We start from the raw sequence: 20,038 nt of genomic DNA on the forward strand, positions 1-20,038 counted from the left end.
CTACCAAAACTCATCTATACTGTAGCTACCGTGTCATTACATTAAAAGGATAGAACAGAAACAGTTGTGCAGTTTTCTTTGGCACAGCATCAACAAGGTGCAGCAGCACACGACTCATCAAAGCATTATTTATCAGATTTACAGAATGACCTTTGTTTAATTTAATGCTTTCACTGTATTAGTATTTATAATATTTAAATGCTTAATTCATCCATCAGCTTCAGGGGTTATATTAAATTTGCTCAAACACATGAGAATTCCCAGAGACTCAAAAGCTGAAGGCTACTGTCAGACACATGCACATTTCACAGATTCACATCATTTAAAAAAATAAATGACTGCAAGTGCAATTGTTAATGCCATGCACTGAAGTGTTAGATTTTTCAAAATTCCTTTCAGGAAAAAGGTATTCATATTCATAAATGCAGTATGCAGTATGAATGCCTATGCCCTGAAGAGTTTGGCAGCTCTGCAGCCTGTGATTATATCTAATCGCCTTTTTCATTTTCTGCTATTGCTACAGAGGTGCCAAGGCAGAACATTTGCTTCAAATGCCCTTATCAGCCATTTATAAAAAGGATTTAAATTATGTGAAACAGAGGCCTCAAATAAAAATGGTCGAAAGGTCTTGTGTTCCTTGCAACAGCAGCCACCTTTATTCTGTGAGGATGTTGGAAGGAGACCAGGTGTTAACGTGACAAGTTAAGGTGGAATACAACTGACGCCTGAAGCTTAAGCAATGGGGACTTTGCTTAAAGGCCTGCAGGGTTCTGAAATGGCCAAGCAGATGCCAAGCTTTGTAGAGGGGAACAAGGGAAAGCAAAAGGCTCCCTGGGCCATGGACGTGAACTGAGTCAGTCAATGATGCGATGCGAAGGAATGTGAACTTTTGCTTTCTCATACACAGCCACATGAGTTCTGAAGCGTGTGTGATTTGTTTTGTTTTTAGATGGTAAAAACAAGATTCGCATGACATCGCCTCAAGCTCATGCAATGTTTTACTTTCCGATGACTGGCAAACAGATTCGAGGCAGGTGGTTTACCGCGTGCTTCCTCTTGGCTGTTTCTTGGCTGGGTGTCCTGTAGTGGATGTGGCTGTTGTCCAGGTTGTTCTGTTTGTCTCGGGACCACTGTGTTTTCAGAGGAAGAGATTGGGGGGGAGCTACTGGAAATTTGTAGCCAGAGAGGAGATTCTCTTTAAACTCTGAGTTGTCTTGAAGATTGTCATCATGTAGCACACCTCTTTTCCACTGACTTTGCCCTGTTGTATCTGTGCATTCCCTAAGCTCCTGTTGTCCAAACAGCTCATTCTTAATCTGCTGATGCAGATGTGTTTGCTGCTGATGTGACACCACAGTTTCACTCTGGCATTTGGTGACTGCTGTATTTTCATTGACATCATCCATGGCAGACTGCAGTACATTTTTATCATCCACTCTCCTTCCTGCTGCACAACATCCATCTTTTAATTTTGTCATCTGTACATCCTCAGCCACACCAAGCATGCCTCTGTCAGACTGGCTTTGAGTTTGAGGGTTTACAGCAACTTTATTCAGAGACTTCTTTGATCTCCGTGGCTTGAGAGGGACTAATTTGGCGACTTCTGACTGAGATTTCCCAATTTTGTTGCAATCCTTGTCTCTCATGGGGCTTGGGTCTTTTATTTTGCAAGTCTCACAAAGCCTTGTGTCACTCTCAATTCTGGCATCATTGCCCTCTGCGAGAGAATCCAGAACCACCAGAGTTTCAGAGTTCTTTGGCCTCTCTTGATAAATGTTGTGCTCATACTGACAAGCCCTCACATCTCTGTTGTTCATTACACTCCTCTGTTTGTCCAGAGGAGATCCATATCCATTTTCTTGAATGGCATTCCTTTCAAATACAGAATCATGATACCAATCTGTTGCCAGGTTTTTACCCACAGGCCTCATATTTCTTAGTTCTGCTGCTGTGAAGTCTGTTTCAAGTTTTGGAAGTGTTCCAGGTTTAGTTCTGAAAGGGTCGCAGGGTATTTGACAGTTGTTCATATTTCCTTCAGTCCAAGATGCGACTGCAAATGTATTTCTACCCACAGAAGATGTCTTGCTCTTTTCTGCTTTCAAGTAAGTATCCAGGGCTCCTTCATAAGCATCCTGTTTGTCATAGAGTAAACAGTTTCATTAGCCTACTTAGATATAGTGCTCTTCGATTTCTGATATTGTTACCCCACATAAATACTGTAGATTAAATAACGATTCAAGAAGTAACTGTGCATCCCTTATGTTTCAGTATGTTTTTGTTTCTGATTTTCTGTGTTTTGACAGAGAATTGGAAAGGAAGACATTATATATTTATATATACATATATATGATACTAATGAGAGTACAGTAAGTATAATGCTTGGGAACAGGATGTTATTCTTACTGCTTTCCGCTCAGGGGTTCCTCCAGGAGGGGTAGCTGAGGAGAGGCGTTTCTCCCTCTGGGCCATCTTGCTGTTGGGCTGCCTCAAGGCCCTCTTCAGCTCATTGATGCTGGCCTGGTGCTTCTGTAGAACATCTTCTGGTTTATCCAAGAACTGCTGCTCACACAGTGAAGGACACACCAGGAGCACAAATTAGCATACATTAAAACCCTAATCCTAAATCTATTAGGTGTTTTTTTTCCATTTTAATCTATGTATCAACTTTGTTCTAATGAGAAAGTGGTACATGATTGTCTGTTTTATAACAGCGCTATAGGATGAATTAAATACTGTACTACATGGCTGGATGAGAGGTCTTTAGGATCATGAGTATTATCTTTTTTTTTTTTACCTTGCAGCACTGTAGACAAAGAGAGGCCCAAACTCGTTTAGGACTAGATAGATAAAAGATTTTAACCAGTACTAGCATTCAGAAGATAAACTGATATGTACAACTGTGGAACTACAGAAATAATAAAGTACTAAGAGATAAATTCTGAAGTATTTTGTTTTCTGAACTAATGTGTTTATGCAGTAATACACCAAACTTATTTTAAGGGGCAGGCACAATTATGAATAAAGAAACAGCACACTTAGTCAGGGTCTCACACACAACACATGCCAAAAAAGAGAGAACAAGCAGTACCTCCTGTTTGGGCCGAGGGGTGGCCAGATCCTTGTCCAACAGATGAGGGAGCATGAAGTGGGGCAAGTGGGATGAAGTGAAGGGTTTGGAGCAAAGCAGGAAGTTGAGGATTGAGAGGCAGAGAACAGATGCGTGCAGAGACAAAGAGGTAAAGTGCTGCAGGTGAGTCCAAAAGGCCGGCGGCCAGACGACAGACAAACAGAAACAGATGACACCATCGGGGCTTTGGACTAAGTGCCTGAGACCTTTAAGCCATTTAATGTTCTGCCAAGAAGACAGGAAGAATCCATTTCATTCTCAGCCAATTGATAATAAATGCAGTAATGTATTGACTGAACTTAAGTGCTTGGAGAGGGGGATTATTCCCATACTTCTTCATCCAAAGCATTGGTGAGAAGGCATCACAAAACCGCAAATTAACAGACCATTTAGCGACTAATGCGATGCTACTATGTCCTGACCTACTTAACATTACCACCCACACATCTGCACAGGAATGATGCAGAGAAGATACACAGGAATAACCTATACTATATAAATGTGATTGTGTGTCTCTTTACAACAAATAAGAGCATATATTTAAAAAGCCAGTAAAATTATTCATCGAATAAAATTAATGAGATTTTTGCGCTTTGTAGCTGGAGTAACAGGAAATTTGTTTACAGTGGAACCACTAATTTACTGAAACATCCACAGTGCTCAAGGACCATCTGTTTATCTTGCCAATAACAATCTATCCTTGATTTCACACAGGGGGGCTGTTAAAGATGCAAGCTCTGGAACATGTGTTTACAATTGAAAAAGGAACTTTTTCCACTCAAGTTGTACTCTAATACCTAATGCGAATTTCCACTGAAACCATTTCCCAGTGGGCAGAGGAAAAGTCTGAATAAATGTATATTAAACATTTTATGTCTATTTATCTGAAAATGAGTTCAGGCAGTCTCCATGGAATATACTCCTGGAAGAAAAGAAAGAACATCCCCTCCAGAGACAAACAATCAAAAAGTGACGCGTCATGCTAAACAGACACACACTGCAGGTGCATGACCTACAAAAACCATTTGTCCGCACAGACAAATATTAAGGTCCAACACCAAAATACCTCTGGTTTGGAGTCTACATGCGAGCCTGCCTCCTCACCCTGCAGGACAGGTCGAGGTGGAGAACAGGAGTCAGAGAAAGAGAGCAGAGCTTAGCAAAGATTGTCAACATTACAGTAGCAAGAGGAGAAGAACTGTTAAGAGGCAGGATGCTGGACTAGAAAGTCATAACGTGCAGCAAAGAGGTCAAGTTAGATTTTGGGAGGCAGTTTAAGAAATAATGAGCAGAGAGAACTCGTACTGAGAAGTCTCATAAGACTGAAGAGGAGTAGAAAATGTTTTTTTTTTTAAGAAATGCAAGCGAGAAGGATGAGGATTGTTAGTTTAAAGCAAAATGGGTCAAAGGAAGTGCTTTGTTTCCCTGGGATACAGTTTTTACAAGTGCAAGATTTCAGTTGCCAGTTGAATGCTGATTTCATTTAAACTGACAAGGCTGTGGTTCAACAGAAGTAGCTTTAGCACCTATACACCAAGGGAATGTGTTGATAGTCTATGTGTGCAGTATCTGAACAGTGCTGTATTCTGTCATTGTGTACCTTGAGTTCTAAAGTTTTGGAGAATGTCGACATGTTGGTGCCCCACGCCTGCTTCTGATCTTGACTTTCACCCTGCTCTAGCGCCTGATCCATGTACTGGTCCTGGTCCGAATAGTGGTAGTGATCGTGGTCCAGGTCCATACTGCCCTCCTGGTCCAGGTCTTCTCTGGACATGAACTGTGTACGTTCACTAGAGCTTCGCTGGGACAGCTGGTCCATACTGTCACCTAGAGCTGAGGCTGGTCAAGTAATGAGAGGGTAACAATCAGTCACCTACAGTGTTGCAATGACGATCTGCTGTAAAGCATTTTACAGGGACGCGTGGACTGTGCATAATAAAATTCACAAGTTAAAAACTGCTCTAGTTTCTGCTTTTGCAGTGGAGTTTTAGGCTCACATAACATGAGACTCAGTGACTTGATAGACTCTCCGTTCACATTAACATTAGATGACATGACCCAAAATTAATAAATGCAGTTGCTGAAATATTTATATGTCAGGGAGTCAAAGTATGTTTTCAAGCATGTACTGCCATCCATCAACTTGTTTTCTAAAGCTGAGGGTCTGGAGCCTGGTAATTGCCTCACATAACATAATCCAGGAAAGGTGTGAAACTTGAGGTAACTCACCTCCATCAATGCTGCGAGGCAGCATGTACCTCTTGCTAACAGACCGATTGAACTGTGGGGCAGGTCTGTCAATCAGAGCGCTGGCCTGTCTAGTCTGGGCTTGGGTTCGCCCACTGTAGCGGAACTTGGAGCCAATCACCAGGAAACCCTTGGGAGGTGGCTCTGGAGAAACCAACCTGCAGGAAGATTTGTGTAAGTCTACCACAGATACTCAGATTCTGCACCTTGTTGATATCTTATACTTAACACTGTTTAAAGTTCGATATAGAAATGAGAAAGAGGTATAATTCTGTTTTATTGGTGCCCAATTTCCTAAGAATCTCCCATAACATTTGAAAAGAATGACATGATATTTTGTACCAATTATGAGAAATGAAAACAAGCTCTATTATTAGTTTTTATTGCTGTTCCATTAGTATTGATTGCCAGAGGAATGTCCTACAATGTTTGTCTAACATTTGGGGAAATAGACTTATTTGTTTTCTTGCGACATGTTAGATGAGAAAAGAACAATATGCCTCTCACATGTCTGTACAGTATATACGTATGAAGTTAGTGTTGTGCATGAACGCACTGTTCATTGGACACGTTCTACTTTTTGGTGAAGGGGGGAATGAAAGGATCCGTTCGTAACTAATGAACTTGAGCATGAATTTTGAATTATGACCTGTAAAATAATGTTACTGGACACTTGTTTTAAAGTTGAACTGAATCTGAGGACCAGGATAACAAAGGTAGCAGCAGGTTCTACAGAAAAATGTTCTACTGCTCAGAGCACCTTGTTTGAAACATAAAAACAGAAGAAATGAATCTGAACTAGTTCATTTTTCAGTGCTGTGAGCTCAGTTCAAAATTCAAAACCAACTATGAACGTGAACTAGTTCATTTTAATGTGTGTGAGATTAACACTCAAAGAAAGGATGCAAGTACACATGGATGCAAATAAGCAACTTGACATTCACCCAAAATCTCTGAGGTTGCCAGGCAGCCAGCAGAGACCAAAAGTTAAGACAGGATATATTGTGGTTTAGCCCTGTAAAACCACAACATTATAGGCAGATTTTGTTACCTTCATAGAGAGCCAGGGTGGCTAATGGTTTATCCTTGTTTCTAGTAGTAAATTACATGCAAGTTAACCATCTCCTCCATGTAGCTTCATATTTATCATTTATCAGGTATTAGTCATATTGCTCCTCATCTCACTTGACTGTTGCACTGACTATTTAAACCCCAGGAAATAATCGTTAATTATTAGACACTTACTACACAGGTGTTGTCTGTGGACAAATTTCACATTTTTTCAAGTTCAGGCAATCTGCTGTGTACTGACTAAAAGACTCCCTAGGTTACAATATAATTGATTGAATTTTGTTTGTATATCAGCTGATCTCCATCTCCATTTTCCCTGTAGTTTTAACCAATTATCTAGTCCTCCTCAGGAAACTTTCTATGAATGTACAGTTACATATCTTGTTCCTTTCAAGAAAATTCTACGGAATTATGGGGCCTGTAAAAACAGGTATTATCATGGAATCAAAGACCAAGGAATCAACCCATTTGTCTAAGGAGGAGTGTCACTTGAAGGATAGCTCTGCCAAGTGTTAACAATACATGCAGGGTGCAAAGACCTATGTGCAGAAAAAGTAGATCTGTGTATCTGTGAGTGTCACACCCTACCTGAAGAAGGTGTGGTGCTCAATGCAGACCTTCCACAATCGCTTTGAAGCCCGATGGTTGGGCAGCTTGAAGCCAATGGTGCTCTCAAACTGTTCATACTGATCAGTGAAGGTAGTGCAGGAGGAAGGAGGAGGGTGAAGAAGAAAAGTAGAGTGAAGTGAGTGCAGAGAAAGGTGTCAGGGTGAATTGTGTTTACTCCACAGCAATGGAATAATTGATGTTGTTTTTCTGTTTACTCGTAGAAATAAATGCTCGCTTCTCTTGCTGCAGTGTCAGGTAACCAATCTATGAATTAGCTGTTCGTGCACTCCATTACAAGTTCAGTGGTGCGAACCGAAAAAGATGCTTTCAAATCAATAGATTATTAGCAGCATAATAGGCCTTTAAACATTAGGAGTGGGCCTTTTACGAGAAAAAGCCAACATTTGTTCCACACAAAAATTCTCTGGGGATGTTTAGGAAAAAAAAAAGGGCTTTAAAACACACTGATGGCCCCCCCCCCCGGGCAAATGTGAAGTGACAGTGCACTTAAAAGCAGGGTTAGTGATTCCTTCCAGAAGCATTTTTGTTACATTTCATGAATTCCTCTTTTCATCCTGATGGTAATGAATACATTAAATGCAATGACAACATAAAGAAAAGGTCCATCATATGTGGCAGCAGCAGGGCAATAATTTTATTTGTCCCATGCAAAACCACTGAATGGCCTAATTGCCTGTCCAGTATTGCCAGCCCTACCTTTAATAGGATAAATCTGCAGAACAAAGCATATGCACTGAATGGTCTTGCGATTGACTGTGCAGATATTAGTTTAACAGTGGGCATAAAAACACACTGCAGATAACCTTCAGGCCAATGAAAAGCAGCAAATTCCAATAATTTTAGGGAGCTGAAAGCCACAGCAAGCATATTGTGGCTCTACCTCTTGCAAGTAAAATCCTTGATGAAAGTGCAAATCCTCAAGACTGTCTAATCAGGCTTTATAGTCACCATAGTGGAAGAGAGTAGGAGGAGAAGAATAAAAACATGACTTATCAGCTTAATCTTTAAGAACAGTATCACTGAGGGCTATAAATGATTTCTGAAAATGTACTCCGTCACTTGTCACATGGTTTGAGACAGATAAATCTGAAAATAACACAAACCATGAAATGACTAATTATGCTGCTTAGGGCAATTAAAGAGAGACAATGATGTCATTTCAACAAGTGTGAAACCGTGAAATACAAATATGAATTTGGCTCTTTACCAAATGATCTGTCATTCCACTTGCCATGGTTTTGCCTGAGTGATAGTCAGGAGCTGTTCTAGTAGTGCTGTGCATGCAATAACTGCACAGTGAACTTCTACTAAGTCGAGCAAGATTCAAGATAATGTTAGTTTTTATTTACCTCTCCAGGGCGGATCTTGATGTAGAAGTTACTTCTTTTATAGGAGATCTTGAGGATTTTTGGCCAGGCAAAACGGTTGATCCTGAGACGGTCTCGGTAGATGAGTAGGCCATTGGCACTCACACCAAGCATTATGTCAATACCCTCTGAATCCTGATTAACACAATAATAGATCATTAAAAAAAAAGCTCAAATAAAAGTTAATTGAGAGTTGAAAACTCGGAGCATGTACCTTAGCATGATGCAGGTCCACTCCATACATCGAGAGCTTCTTGGCATTTTCTAGAAAGTTCACCTCTGCCTCTGCTGGACTCATTCCCCTACAACACAAATGTCACCCATTATTGATGGAACAAATCAAAAACACCAGCATCTCCCATTATCCTCATGGCATTTAATTTAATTAATGAAGTCATATTTTCCTCTGACCTGTAGTTATGGTGAAGCTCCATCACTCTCTCCTCCAGCTCACGTGTCTGGTTGGGGGCAAAGCGGAAGTCACTAACATAGTCGGGGCCATGTTCCTCGGGCTCGTAGTCTCCCAGTTCAGCCTGGACAGTGTAGGAGCCCAAAAGGGCATGGGTGACAAACGAGCAGGGTAGACGACCAGACAGGATATCATCCCTCAGCTGTAGGCACAAGTAGTACCTGAAGAAAGACAGAGATCCTGCTAACATTTGTCTTCAAGAGTTATGCACCGTCATTATCAGGATATATCTGTAAGAACCACTGGAATTGTTCTCAGCCTCTGTGGATGGCAGTGTAAGTACAGCACTTTGGTGAAAACTGAAATATCTCAGCAACTATTAGATAGATTGCTAGTATTCAGAGGATGAATCTTAATTATTTATTTTTGGTATTCCCCTGAATTTAACTTCATGACCAGATACCTAAAAGACTAATTGTGTTTTTGTTACCTTCAGTTATACTTTGTTGTTGGTGCTAATTGATTGGCAAGTGCTGCTAACAGTAAACTAAGATGGTGAACATTGTAAACCCGCTAACAGCAACATGTTTGCATTGTCATAACAAGCAACAAGTGTGTTAGCATGCCAACATTAGCATTTAGCTCAAAGCTTGGCTGCAACACAATACAGTCTCACAAAGCTATTAGAGCAACCCAGGTGATGGTGTTCATTCAATCGTGGCCTGACTGTTTATATTCTGTACTACTACAACAACAATAACAACGAGTAACAAATTGCAGTCTGGTATAGTCAATATCCATAAACATCTAATCAGATAAGCTATGAAAAATGTAGGACATCCTCCCACGAGACTTTTTTCTACATACCCCCACCACTTTTAGTAAAGGTTTTCAGATATTAGCCTCTCAGAATTTCGGTCCAATAGAGCAGAGGTAGAATTTTGTTTGTATTTAAAGGATAGGAAAATGCTCTTTGAAAAAAAAAAAGCATACAGTATGACAACATGGCTTCCCAGAAAAAAAATCCAGGTACAATATAAGTCTCAGAAAATGAGTGTTAAGGTAAACTTTAAAAACAACCATGCCAACGGTATTTATAGAGACTATATTTGTAAGAAAGTAGTTCCAGTGAGAATACTACTGTGCTCTGTGGATTATAAAGAGTAACTCAGACACTGTTTTAGGAAAGTTTTATGAAAAACACTTCCTAAACCCCACTCCTATACTACATCTTACTTGGCACATAAAATTTGAAAGAACACTATAGCCTAATCTCTCAAGGTAAGCAAAGAAATATGCTGCCAAAACAAAACTGTACTCTACACAACTCAGCATATTAGCTTATCCAACCAAAACAAACCAATGTTTTCTTCCCTCTTGTTGTATTCCGACCTACCTGGTAATGTCTTCGATGAGCACAGATGGGTCTGGGGGGTAGAACTTGACAGAAAATCCCAAAATCCAGGAACCAACTGTGGACAAACCACCAGCAGGGACGTTTTGTAAAGAGCTGCCTGTTAAATACTGTATGTGTGTGGCTTTGTTGCACAGACTGCGAGTGTGTGTCTGCTGCAGTTACCCCGAATCTGCTTCTTAATCTCTTTGGAGGGATCTAACCAATTCTGATGAAGAAAGAAAGAGACAATCTTCTTTGAGAAATTAGACCTCAGAAAAATAATCCATATTCACATCTTTAAGAGCCGTTTAAGTACTGTACCTCACTGGCTGCTCTTCACTTTTCTGATCTATTCCCTAGTTGAGAGCCAAATATATTCACGCTACAAGAAAATGGATGACAAACACTGAAAGCATCAATATTGGGGCTATAAATGCCAGATGAATCCAGTTCCCTCTGCTTAATGTCACTAGAGCTTTGATAGCCCACCATGGACCCTGTGCACCATTTTTTTAAAAGGCCAAACTGTCTAATCACATTTTAAAAGGTTAAAGGCCATGTACGCCACTCTCAGGCTGCAAGTGGTTAAGCACAGCTCAAAGGCCAACCAGGCACTCACTGCTTTAAAACACCTGGAAAAAAACTTCTGGTTAAATCGGCTGGTTGACATTTGTTCTGAAGCAACAATAAGGAAACACGCATCCAACAAACCATTCACTGTCAACACATGCTGTATTTGCCCGTGGACTTTACTGGTGTAATGAAAGGTAAATACTATGTTAATTAAACTTTTTATTGTTTCTATAAAATAACAAAAACGGCATCATGAACAGGTCAGAACTGAAGTTTACTATGAAAAGTCATCACAAAGTGCTTTAAATGATAAATTTGCAGAAATGGGGCACATTTGACATTTTAGCTTGTTTAATGGGTAAAATATGCATGTATTCATTTGTGTGTGCAAGGTCTCTCATAGGCTACATTTGGAAACAAGTTTTGGACTTCATACCAGCTGGTTCAGGATAGATTTTGATTGGGGACAAATTATTGTTTGGTTTAACTGCAGCTGCATTTGGCACAAGCTAAAAGAGGTTCAGTTACAGATCTTAAAATAAATACAAGTTAATTAATGATCCCAGGTATATTATTCTGATGTGTGTTTGTTAGTGTTTTTGTGCGACTGACCTTGGCATTGTCTGCGTCCTGGAAAGTCAGGCCAAAGTAGTCCCTCTCCAGCAGGTTCAGATGGCCACACACCATGTCCAGCAGGGTTTGGCCCTTGGCAAATTTCTGTTACACACATGCAGTATAAGACAACACAAAATTAACATGACACAATGCCGGTCTAGGCTGGATGAACACCATGCATTGTAAAAGACAAAAGAGGAGTCAAAAATATGAATGACCTAAAAATCCACCCCAACTGTGTTCTGAGAGCTGCTTCCAGTGCATCCTCTCCCACGTTGAGCTATGCTCCGTATACCTATTTAAGGGGAGGAATGAATTTGCACTGGCGCTTCAGCAGAACACGCCCACAAATTTTCTATCTAGCCCTTGAGGGTTGAAAATGAGGCCTGTGCGGGTTGCACAGACAGCCTTGGCAAAATGTTATTTCCATGCACACACCAGATTCATCTCTTAGGGAAGCCTGGCTCCTATGGTGACAAAGCAGCCAAGCAGCTGTTACCATAGAAACAGAAGTAATAGGTCCCTTATGTATGCGTGTGCCCTCTCACTTTCTCTGTCTCTAGTCACTACAAGGACATCACACAGTTTTGTACAACCCTTGTAAGAAAAGCTGGCAATCCAGTCAGAATACCTTTAAAATCTTAAAAGAGGCTAATTAATTAACCATTATGAAGTCATCTTGCCTCTCATCAAAAAAAAAAAAGTCCTGCTGCACTGAGGCTGCCTGGGGCAAAGTAGCGAAGAAATTATGATGATTAACAAGCAGAGGCTGCAGAGATTTTTCGGGGAGCAACACATATATTCGATTTTCCAACAAAATGAAATTGCAGCACACATCTGAGGTGGTCCCCCAAGCATAGCAACCAAATCAGTAGCCGCTGATGAGATTTTGTTGTCGCTCCAATTGGCTCCAATCACATTTCTGTAACTAGTTCTGTGGGCTGATTGTGTTAGCAGCCATTTGGTGTAATCCTAGAAATCCATTTTGCTGATCACTTCATCCACAAAAATAAAATGAGGAAAGAAAGTGTATATGTGAATGGGTTCATGGCTGGTTGAGGAGAAAAGTGAATCTTGTGAACTTAGTCAACTAATTCAAGTACAGAAACTGCACTGTGGATTCAAGTAGTTATGCAATATCTGCAAAGATGTACATGTAGTAAAGGTAGCCTGAGTCGGTGTAACTTCTGTTATGCAATGTATTAGTGCAGCTTTTTTTTTTTTTTTTTTTTTTACACTGATCAGTCTTCTAAAATTCCTAAAACATCTTTCACTGATAAACACCCATTACGCAGGCAGGGTTATTTTTCATAATTCAGAATGCTCCCTTGACGATCACAATACTTTATGCACCATTTCCACAGGCTCAGTAGGAGTATTCATGATGCATACAATTAAGCTTAAAACGCCGCCGCAGCATAAAGTAAAAAGGTGACATTGGCTCAAGAATTTATTTCTTAATTTCACAGTCATACCAGTTTTTAAGCCCAGTTCAGCTGAAGTAAACAGTGTTGTACTTCACAGTGTATACATTAAGCAACATCATATTGTCATATTCGGGGATACCATAAGGTGCAACGACCTCAGTCAAATAAAAATTTCAAATGCAATAGTTGAAGGTATCTGGACTAAATGTTCTCTGGAATATCATTTTATTAATAGCTTTAACCAGGCTTGACTCTTGACCCCTTAAGTTAAGACGGTTTAGTGTCTTACCCAAAGATACATGGATCTATGGACAGGAGGAGCTGGGGATCAAAGCGTAAATGCTGTAATTAACAGATGACCCACCCTACCTCCTATCTACCTAAACAAAACAAAAAAAAAAAAACCTGTAAAAATATCTAAGTTCCTAAACAATTCTAGTATTGATAAACTGCACTGTCTCAGCTCAAAGTGCAATAAACGTTCTCTTGAGCAGTGTAGAACAGTAGAAAAACTGCCCATCAACCAGACAAGCTGAGCTGTAGTGTTGGCAGGAGTATGTTCTGAAGTTGCACTGAACAAAATGCTGAACTCATTTGAACCGTCAGAGCTCTGGTCTGCAGCTGACTGTGCAGATGCTGCAGAGAGGGGGCTGTGTAGGGATGCATCTTAAATTGGCGCTGCTATAATGAGGACGAATCATACAGAATATAGATAAACTGATTTCATCATCCTTCGAGCTTTTTCAAGGAAGCGGAGCTCGGTCCCAGTATCATGAATCTTTAATGGCTTTAACGTATAAACCACATGATCGCATAAACCTCACATTTATGGAACTGGAGGCTTCTCCTCAAGGATGCATTTCGAATGTGAGTGTGCAGCAATGACTTTTTATTGCATGCTTGCTGCACACTGCTGAAAAAGAAAACAGTTGAAATGATTTGGGTCAGAAATATTCAAGTTTTTTTATTTCTATTCAGGCTGCTAATGTGAAAAGGAAACAATTCAATAGTGTCTGTACAGGATGGAATAAGGATAAATGCATAAGAGCAATTTTTTAAATTTCCCTCTGCACTGTGTGAATGAAGTACCTCTTAGCTAGTCAGCATCTGTAGCTGAGCAGTGAAATAACTGAAGCACAGAATGCCCTGAATTCAGCAAAGAAGACTCCAAACAGATGCACCTTTATAATAAAGAGCAAATTTGAAGTCCTGTGGTTAAATGAATGCACCATGTTTTTCCACGTGAGCCTGTGTGCAGCGAAGCAGCCTCCTGTAAGCAGGTGGTGGCTCTTGCTTTAATAGCTAAGGAATGGACAATGTAAACACACTGAGCTCAATCAGTACCTATAATATTGTGAGCTATCATCAAAAGCAGCATCAATACTGTAGCTGCTCCCTTCTGTTTTTATTATCACAGCCCATTTGTTCAGTGGAAATCACAATTGCAATTAAAGTAATGAATTCATTGTGTCCCCTCTTGCCTTTTTTCCATTGCAGACATAGTAATATACACACTGCCATACAGTAGGTAAACAGTACACAAGGCACTCCTCATATATACTGCCTCTTCATCTTCCTCTTCACCTCCTCCCCCATTCTTTTCATCTTTTTCTCCTTCTCTTTTTATATTTTCTCCCCGGTCAAATATAAAAGTACTCATCTGTCAACTCTATAGATTTCCTGTCAAAGCCCAGTACATCTAGTGTCACCACCCAGGTGACATGTAGAAATGAGTGAGTGTGTGTGTGTGTGTCTTTGCATGCATGTAACCAAGACATAAAGAAAGATGGGGGTTTGAGCTGAAGGAGAATATGTATGTATGTATGTATGTATGTATGTATGTGTGAGAGAGAGAGAGAGAGAGAGAGAGAGGACTCCTGACATTTTTCCACTTACTGCCTCTTGCAAGTAAAATATGTGAGGTCACAAGGAACGCAGTTGACTTGAATGGGGTCAAGCAGCCAACAAAAACATTTCCACCACTCTCCATCATCAGCAGCTGCCAATGGGATTTGAGTTCTGGCTTTAAATGTGATTCATGCAACTCCTCTGAAAACCCTGCCCAGGATCTCCCTCTGGTGTGGGGCCCTCTTTGACACCACTTGCTCTTCCTTACAAGTCATTTCATGTCCAGATTAATTTTCTTCTTGATCAGCATCTAGGCTACCGTAAAATTCAAATAAACCAGGAGAGGTGATGATTTCCTGAGCTATACTGATTTGTTTACAAACAAAAAAACACCTATAGCTTCACAATGGATACATGAGATTGCTCATCTGAACTTTCCATCCCCCATAGTGCAGAGCTCATCTCATCCACCTCCATCCGTCACCACCACCCCCACCACCACCCCCAGTGAGAATAGCATAGAACAGCATTTCCTGACTCAGTGGCATGTATTACCAAGGGAGACGAAAGCCCACTGAGGTGTACTGTGATGTGGTGTGCTGAGTCAAGGATTCCATTCAAATGAGGGAGATGTACACCAGCTTCTTATAATGCTGTATATTTTTGTAACATGCAAAGCAGGAGATGAATTTCAAGGATGTGGGCATTTTACTGGGAAGGAACATTTTGCAACCTTTGTTTTCTTGTTGCAGTATGTTTCTGCATGTTTGCTGAATTGCAAATGGTGAAACAATTACTCAAGGACATCTTTAGAAAGGAAGATGAGGATTTAGCTGTGAAGATCAAAAGAGCTTAAATGGTTTCTGCAGTTTTGCTCATCATTTGTTATCAATTATGATAGCTTTATACCAACCCACTGTGAGATTTGGGAGCATGGCACTACCCATAAAACAAAGTTTGACAGAGTGAGACAAATTCTTTTGTTACTTTTTCCAACATGTGCACTCAGATTTTCTTATGCAGAAATTGAAAATGCCTGAGACCTGAAGTGTTAATAAGTAACTCAATCTGTAAGAAATGAACAGTTTGGGTGAAGTTTCTATTGTTCATTCTTTTTCTTTATCAATCAACTTTGGATAACCTGTTCGTTTGTCATGTCCTATTTTTTTAAACATTGTCCCAGATCTTACTTGGTGAGTAAAATGCTATACCTGATATAAATGGTGTCCAAAATTATGACAATAAGAGCAAATATGTAATCATTTTTTAAACACATGCTCGTAGTCAAATCCTTCTGCATGGATTGATGAGCCATTTTTTTCCATCGCTCGCTGACAAAAAGTGAGCAGCGTACCTCAACTGCAGTCTCATAGTCTGAGCCGTCAAGCAGAGTGACTTTGACGGGGACGGTCTTTGGCCGCTTGTTGCTTTTCTGGGGGGATTTGGAGGCTTTGCTGGGGGTCTTCTCTGAGCTATCATCCACTTCCCCGTGGTCCTCAGGAACCTGGGAAAGAGAAAATCCTGAGCTTCAAATCACTGTACTTTGTCTTGCACTTAAATAATTCATTCCTGATTCCCAAAAGGCCTTATGATTTCAATTCAAAATCTTTGATCATGTAAAGCAATCATCAAATGCATGATATAGTGCGAGCTGCTGCTCTGAATTGCTGGCACAGGCAAAGGAAGCTAGCTGCCTTGCATGTTAAACAAAAAGCCTGAAGGCCCCTGATTGATTGAGAGGACTGAGTAAAGTGATCTACAGCTGCTGTAAGTTCCACAGCGCTCCCACCTGATTGGTCCTCCTGGCGTCACCCTCCAACGCACTCTTCATTACCCCAGCCGAAGTCTTCTCTGTCGTCATAGAAATGGATTGTAGTCCTGCAACCACACAAACACACATTTAGTCAACATCAACTCTTTTCATGTTTAGAAAGCCTGTGTTTACTGCTGCTATAAGTTCGATCTGTCTAGGGACTCCAGATGGATTTGATTAAGAAGATGTAAAAATAAATAAATTCCCATGTGTACACTGCATATCAAGCCTTCACTTAAACTACATTTTGGTGTAATCACTGGCGACAGAACTGATACCTATAGTGATATCAAATCTGATTTCCTTTGCAGCTGACAGCTACTATATGATATTTGTAATTATCCTCCACTATGCAAATTAAGTCTTTTTCATATGCATGGTCATTGTGTATAGAAGGATGATGAAAGGCAGAGACAGAGTAGCTCAGTCAGTGCTGGCTCACAGCCTCCCACAGGAGCGCTCTGCCATGAAGAGTGCTGGCTTCGGGACACTCTCTTTTCACACTAGCAAAGGGGAAAGCATAAATTACATCAGCCAGAGAACCCTGCAGCACCACACAAGACAGCAGACACACTGAGATAGAGAATAAGAGAGGGGGGGGTGACGACAAGGGAGGAGAGGGCACTAGGAACGTCACCACAATCGGGGAATGAAATAGAAGGAAGGAAAGAGGAGCGCAGAATGAAAGCCAGAGGTTGCGAAGAGAGAGACACCAGGGATAGAGGAAGAGAGGAGATGGTGAGCGAGATGTATAGCACTGCAGATGCAATATTTGGGTGAGCTGGTGACAGATGAGGCCTGTCATTTGAAGGTGACCACAACTATAATTGAGCTGGATTCTTCCACAGTGCTCTAAGATGAGACACAGTAAGAAAGCTCATATTCAGATTAAGAGAAATGATTTATCCAAAACAAAAACCAATCTGTAGCTTTTTTTAATATATAAAATTAAAAGTAAGCATTGGGTCAAGAGTTCATCAGCTGAAAATGTCCAGTAGAAAATTAACAGCTTTAACATTCTTTGCTAAAGCCATTTTTGAGAAACAATGGACTGTGATGGGGCAGTATTTACATTTTAAGAAGGCACTTCCTTTCTTCAGACTGGCAACAGTGCAAAGTAGTAACTGCTAAATTACAGTTTTCCTCCTTTCCTCCATCATTGTTTATCTTAAAATATCACAGATTTACAGTCCAATTTTTCAGTCTCAGGAGAAAAGGTGAGCAATAAATGTTACCATATAATGTCACAGTTTCTTCCTGAGAAACTCCAGGAAATGTGTCAGCCTGCGGCATGTGTAATTTAAGAACAGAGTCTGGATACTTCATTAACGACTACCTATAAAGTATAAGACGGTCATAAAGCCAGAAAGAGAATGTGCTTTTTGCTCCAAAGCAAACTCAAGTCATATACTTGAATCTAAAATTGTTGAAATAGTGAAATATCAACTCCTCTGTGCTACTTTGTCACAAGATTGTAAAAATGTTTGTAATGTCAACCTTGAAACATGAATGTGAAATGAGAATAAAAAGCTAAAATAAGGCAAAAGATTAATGAGAGGAACGAATTAGTGAGGAGGAGATATGGGAAGCTCCAGTAAAAAAAGAAAAAAAACTGTCATTAAGGAGGAGCAAAACACAAGGCTTCATTTGGTCTAATAATAACCAACTACGACACTTTAAACCAGGAAAAGATATGGTAGTGTTTTACCCCAAAGACGGGGCCCTAATTAACTTTCCCCTTCAGCCAGTTGTTGGAGGATATCTGTGTTTACAATTTTGGAGGCTAGAGCATGTCTCAGCTTTCATCATAGGTCAGTCTACCTCTGCATAATAAAGCCAGAGGAGCACAGTATGGCTCTGGGAAGGCTGTAGATGTCACAAGCTCAAACTGTGCAGCCTTCCTCCTCAACTTTGAAGAGCCTACCAGCTTATTAAATAATCTAATTAATGGATAATAATATAACTGATTGCAAAAGATAATCTGATTGTAACTGCATTTTATATAAACCAATGGCACCACCTTGCAGTATTTCAGGTGAAGGTGATTTTAAAAAAGTAATGTCAATGAGTGAGCATCAAAGAAAGTTTCTCAGGTATGACAGCAGGTGAAGCTCTGAAAACAATGTGCAGGACTGAAGGCCTCCATAAATAGTTGCATTATGTAAGGTGGCTTTTCTTAATGTAAATAGGACAAATACTTTTTTTATACTTGAGACGTTTAAGGACCAAATTAAAACTATGTCAGGCTAAATCTAGTAAAGTGTTTCTAGTAAATACTGTAACTAAATTCTCCGACACCACTTACACTGCACTACAAAAGCCATCTCAGACAGCTACCTCTCTATTCTTCTTTATTTGTACAGTGGGTGATTTTAAAATCTATTTCTCTCTTGATGAAAACAAACTAAAAGGTCACAGCAGTTCCCAACTACCACTGATGTTAATTGTCAGACATTAAGAGACAGAAGCTAATGCGATTGTCATTTTGTCATTGTGATTGATGTGAATGTCATTTTTCCTTCTTTGTGTTTTTGTTTGTGCTCCTCTGACTGGTCTGAATGATGACATGAAAGCATTTGTGTGCATCATTAGAACCGCAAACAACTAGACAACACTAGAGAGCGCAAACCTCTGCCAAGGCAGCTCAGTTTCCCCATGATGCCACATACCTAAAAGCAATATTCCCATGATAGTTTGATCCTCCAAATATGGTACCTTGACCTTGAAAACCTACCACTGGCATTTACAGTGGGTATGGAAAGTATTCAGACCCCCTTAAATGTTTCACTCTTTGTTATATTGCAGCTATATGCTAAAATCATTTAAGTTCATTTTTTTCCTCATTAATGTACACACAGCACCCCATATTGACAGAAAAACACAGAATTTTTGACATTTTTGTAGATTTATTAAAAAAGAAAAACTGAGATATCACATGGTCATAAGTATTCAGACCCTTTGCTGTGACACTCATATATTTAACTTAGGTGCTGTCCATTTCTTCTGATCATCCCTGAGATGGTTCTACACCTTCATTTGAGTCCAGCTGTGTTTGATTATACTGATTGGACGTGATTAGGAAAGCCACACACCTGTCTATATAAGACCCTACAGCTCACACTGCATGTCAGAGCAAATGAGAATCATGAGGTCAAAGGAACTGCCTGAAGAGCTCAGAGACACAATTGTGGCAAGGCACAGATCTGGCCAAGGTTACAAAAAAAAATTTCTGCTGCACTTAAGGTGCCTAAGAGCACAGTGGCCTCCATAATCCTTAAATGGAAGACATTTGGGACGACCAGAACCCTTCCTAGAGCTGGCCGTCCGGCCAAACTGAGCTATCGGGGGAGAAGAGCCTTGGTGAGAGAGGTACAGAAGAACCCAAAGATGACTGTGGCTGAGCTCCAGAGATGCAGTCGGGAGATGGGAGAAAGTTGTAGAAAGTCAAAGAAAGTCAACCATCACTGCAGCCCTCCACCAGTCGGGGCTTTAGGGCAGAGTGCCCCGACGGAAGC

The 20,038-nt window shown here is 40.3% G+C and overlaps 1 protein-coding gene across 7 annotated transcripts in view; it reads right to left on the reverse strand.

The window, feature by feature from the left end:
- LOC109971903 (band 4.1-like protein 1) overlaps positions 1–20,038 on the reverse strand; it is a 39,133-nt gene that overhangs the window by 6,499 nt on the left and 12,596 nt on the right. The window contains exons 2-16 of one of the 7 annotated variants that reach the window (XM_020620469.1): positions 16,500–16,588; positions 16,065–16,214; positions 11,433–11,537; positions 10,431–10,473; positions 10,248–10,323; positions 8,854–9,072; positions 8,657–8,744; positions 8,425–8,577; positions 7,034–7,131; positions 5,357–5,532; positions 4,728–4,966; positions 4,194–4,232; positions 3,089–3,352; positions 2,404–2,559; positions 519–2,132 (exon numbers count right to left, since the gene is read on the reverse strand). In XM_020620469.1, the coding sequence (XP_020476125.1) occupies positions 999–2,132; positions 2,404–2,559; positions 3,089–3,352; positions 4,194–4,232; positions 4,728–4,966; positions 5,357–5,532; positions 7,034–7,131; positions 8,425–8,577; positions 8,657–8,744; positions 8,854–9,072; positions 10,248–10,323; positions 10,431–10,473; positions 11,433–11,537; positions 16,065–16,214; positions 16,500–16,571 (3,012 nt within the window). In that variant the 5' untranslated portion in view covers positions 16,572–16,588 and the 3' untranslated portion in view covers positions 519–998. Of the gene's footprint in view, positions 1–511; positions 2,133–2,403; positions 2,560–3,088; positions 3,353–4,193; positions 4,233–4,727; positions 4,967–5,356; positions 5,533–7,033; positions 7,132–8,424; positions 8,578–8,656; positions 8,745–8,853; positions 9,073–10,247; positions 10,324–10,430; positions 10,474–11,432; positions 11,538–11,653; positions 11,745–16,064; positions 16,215–16,499; positions 16,589–20,038 lie in introns of those variants that run through there. The other 6 variants (XM_020620483.1, XM_020620477.1, XM_020620490.1 and 3 more) reach the window with 6 other exon arrangements.

This window comes from Monopterus albus, unplaced genomic scaffold (genome assembly GCF_001952655.1).
Source record: "Monopterus albus unplaced genomic scaffold, M_albus_1.0 scaffold6.1, whole genome shotgun sequence".
NCBI classification, from domain to species: Eukaryota; Metazoa; Chordata; class Actinopteri; order Synbranchiformes; family Synbranchidae; genus Monopterus; species Monopterus albus.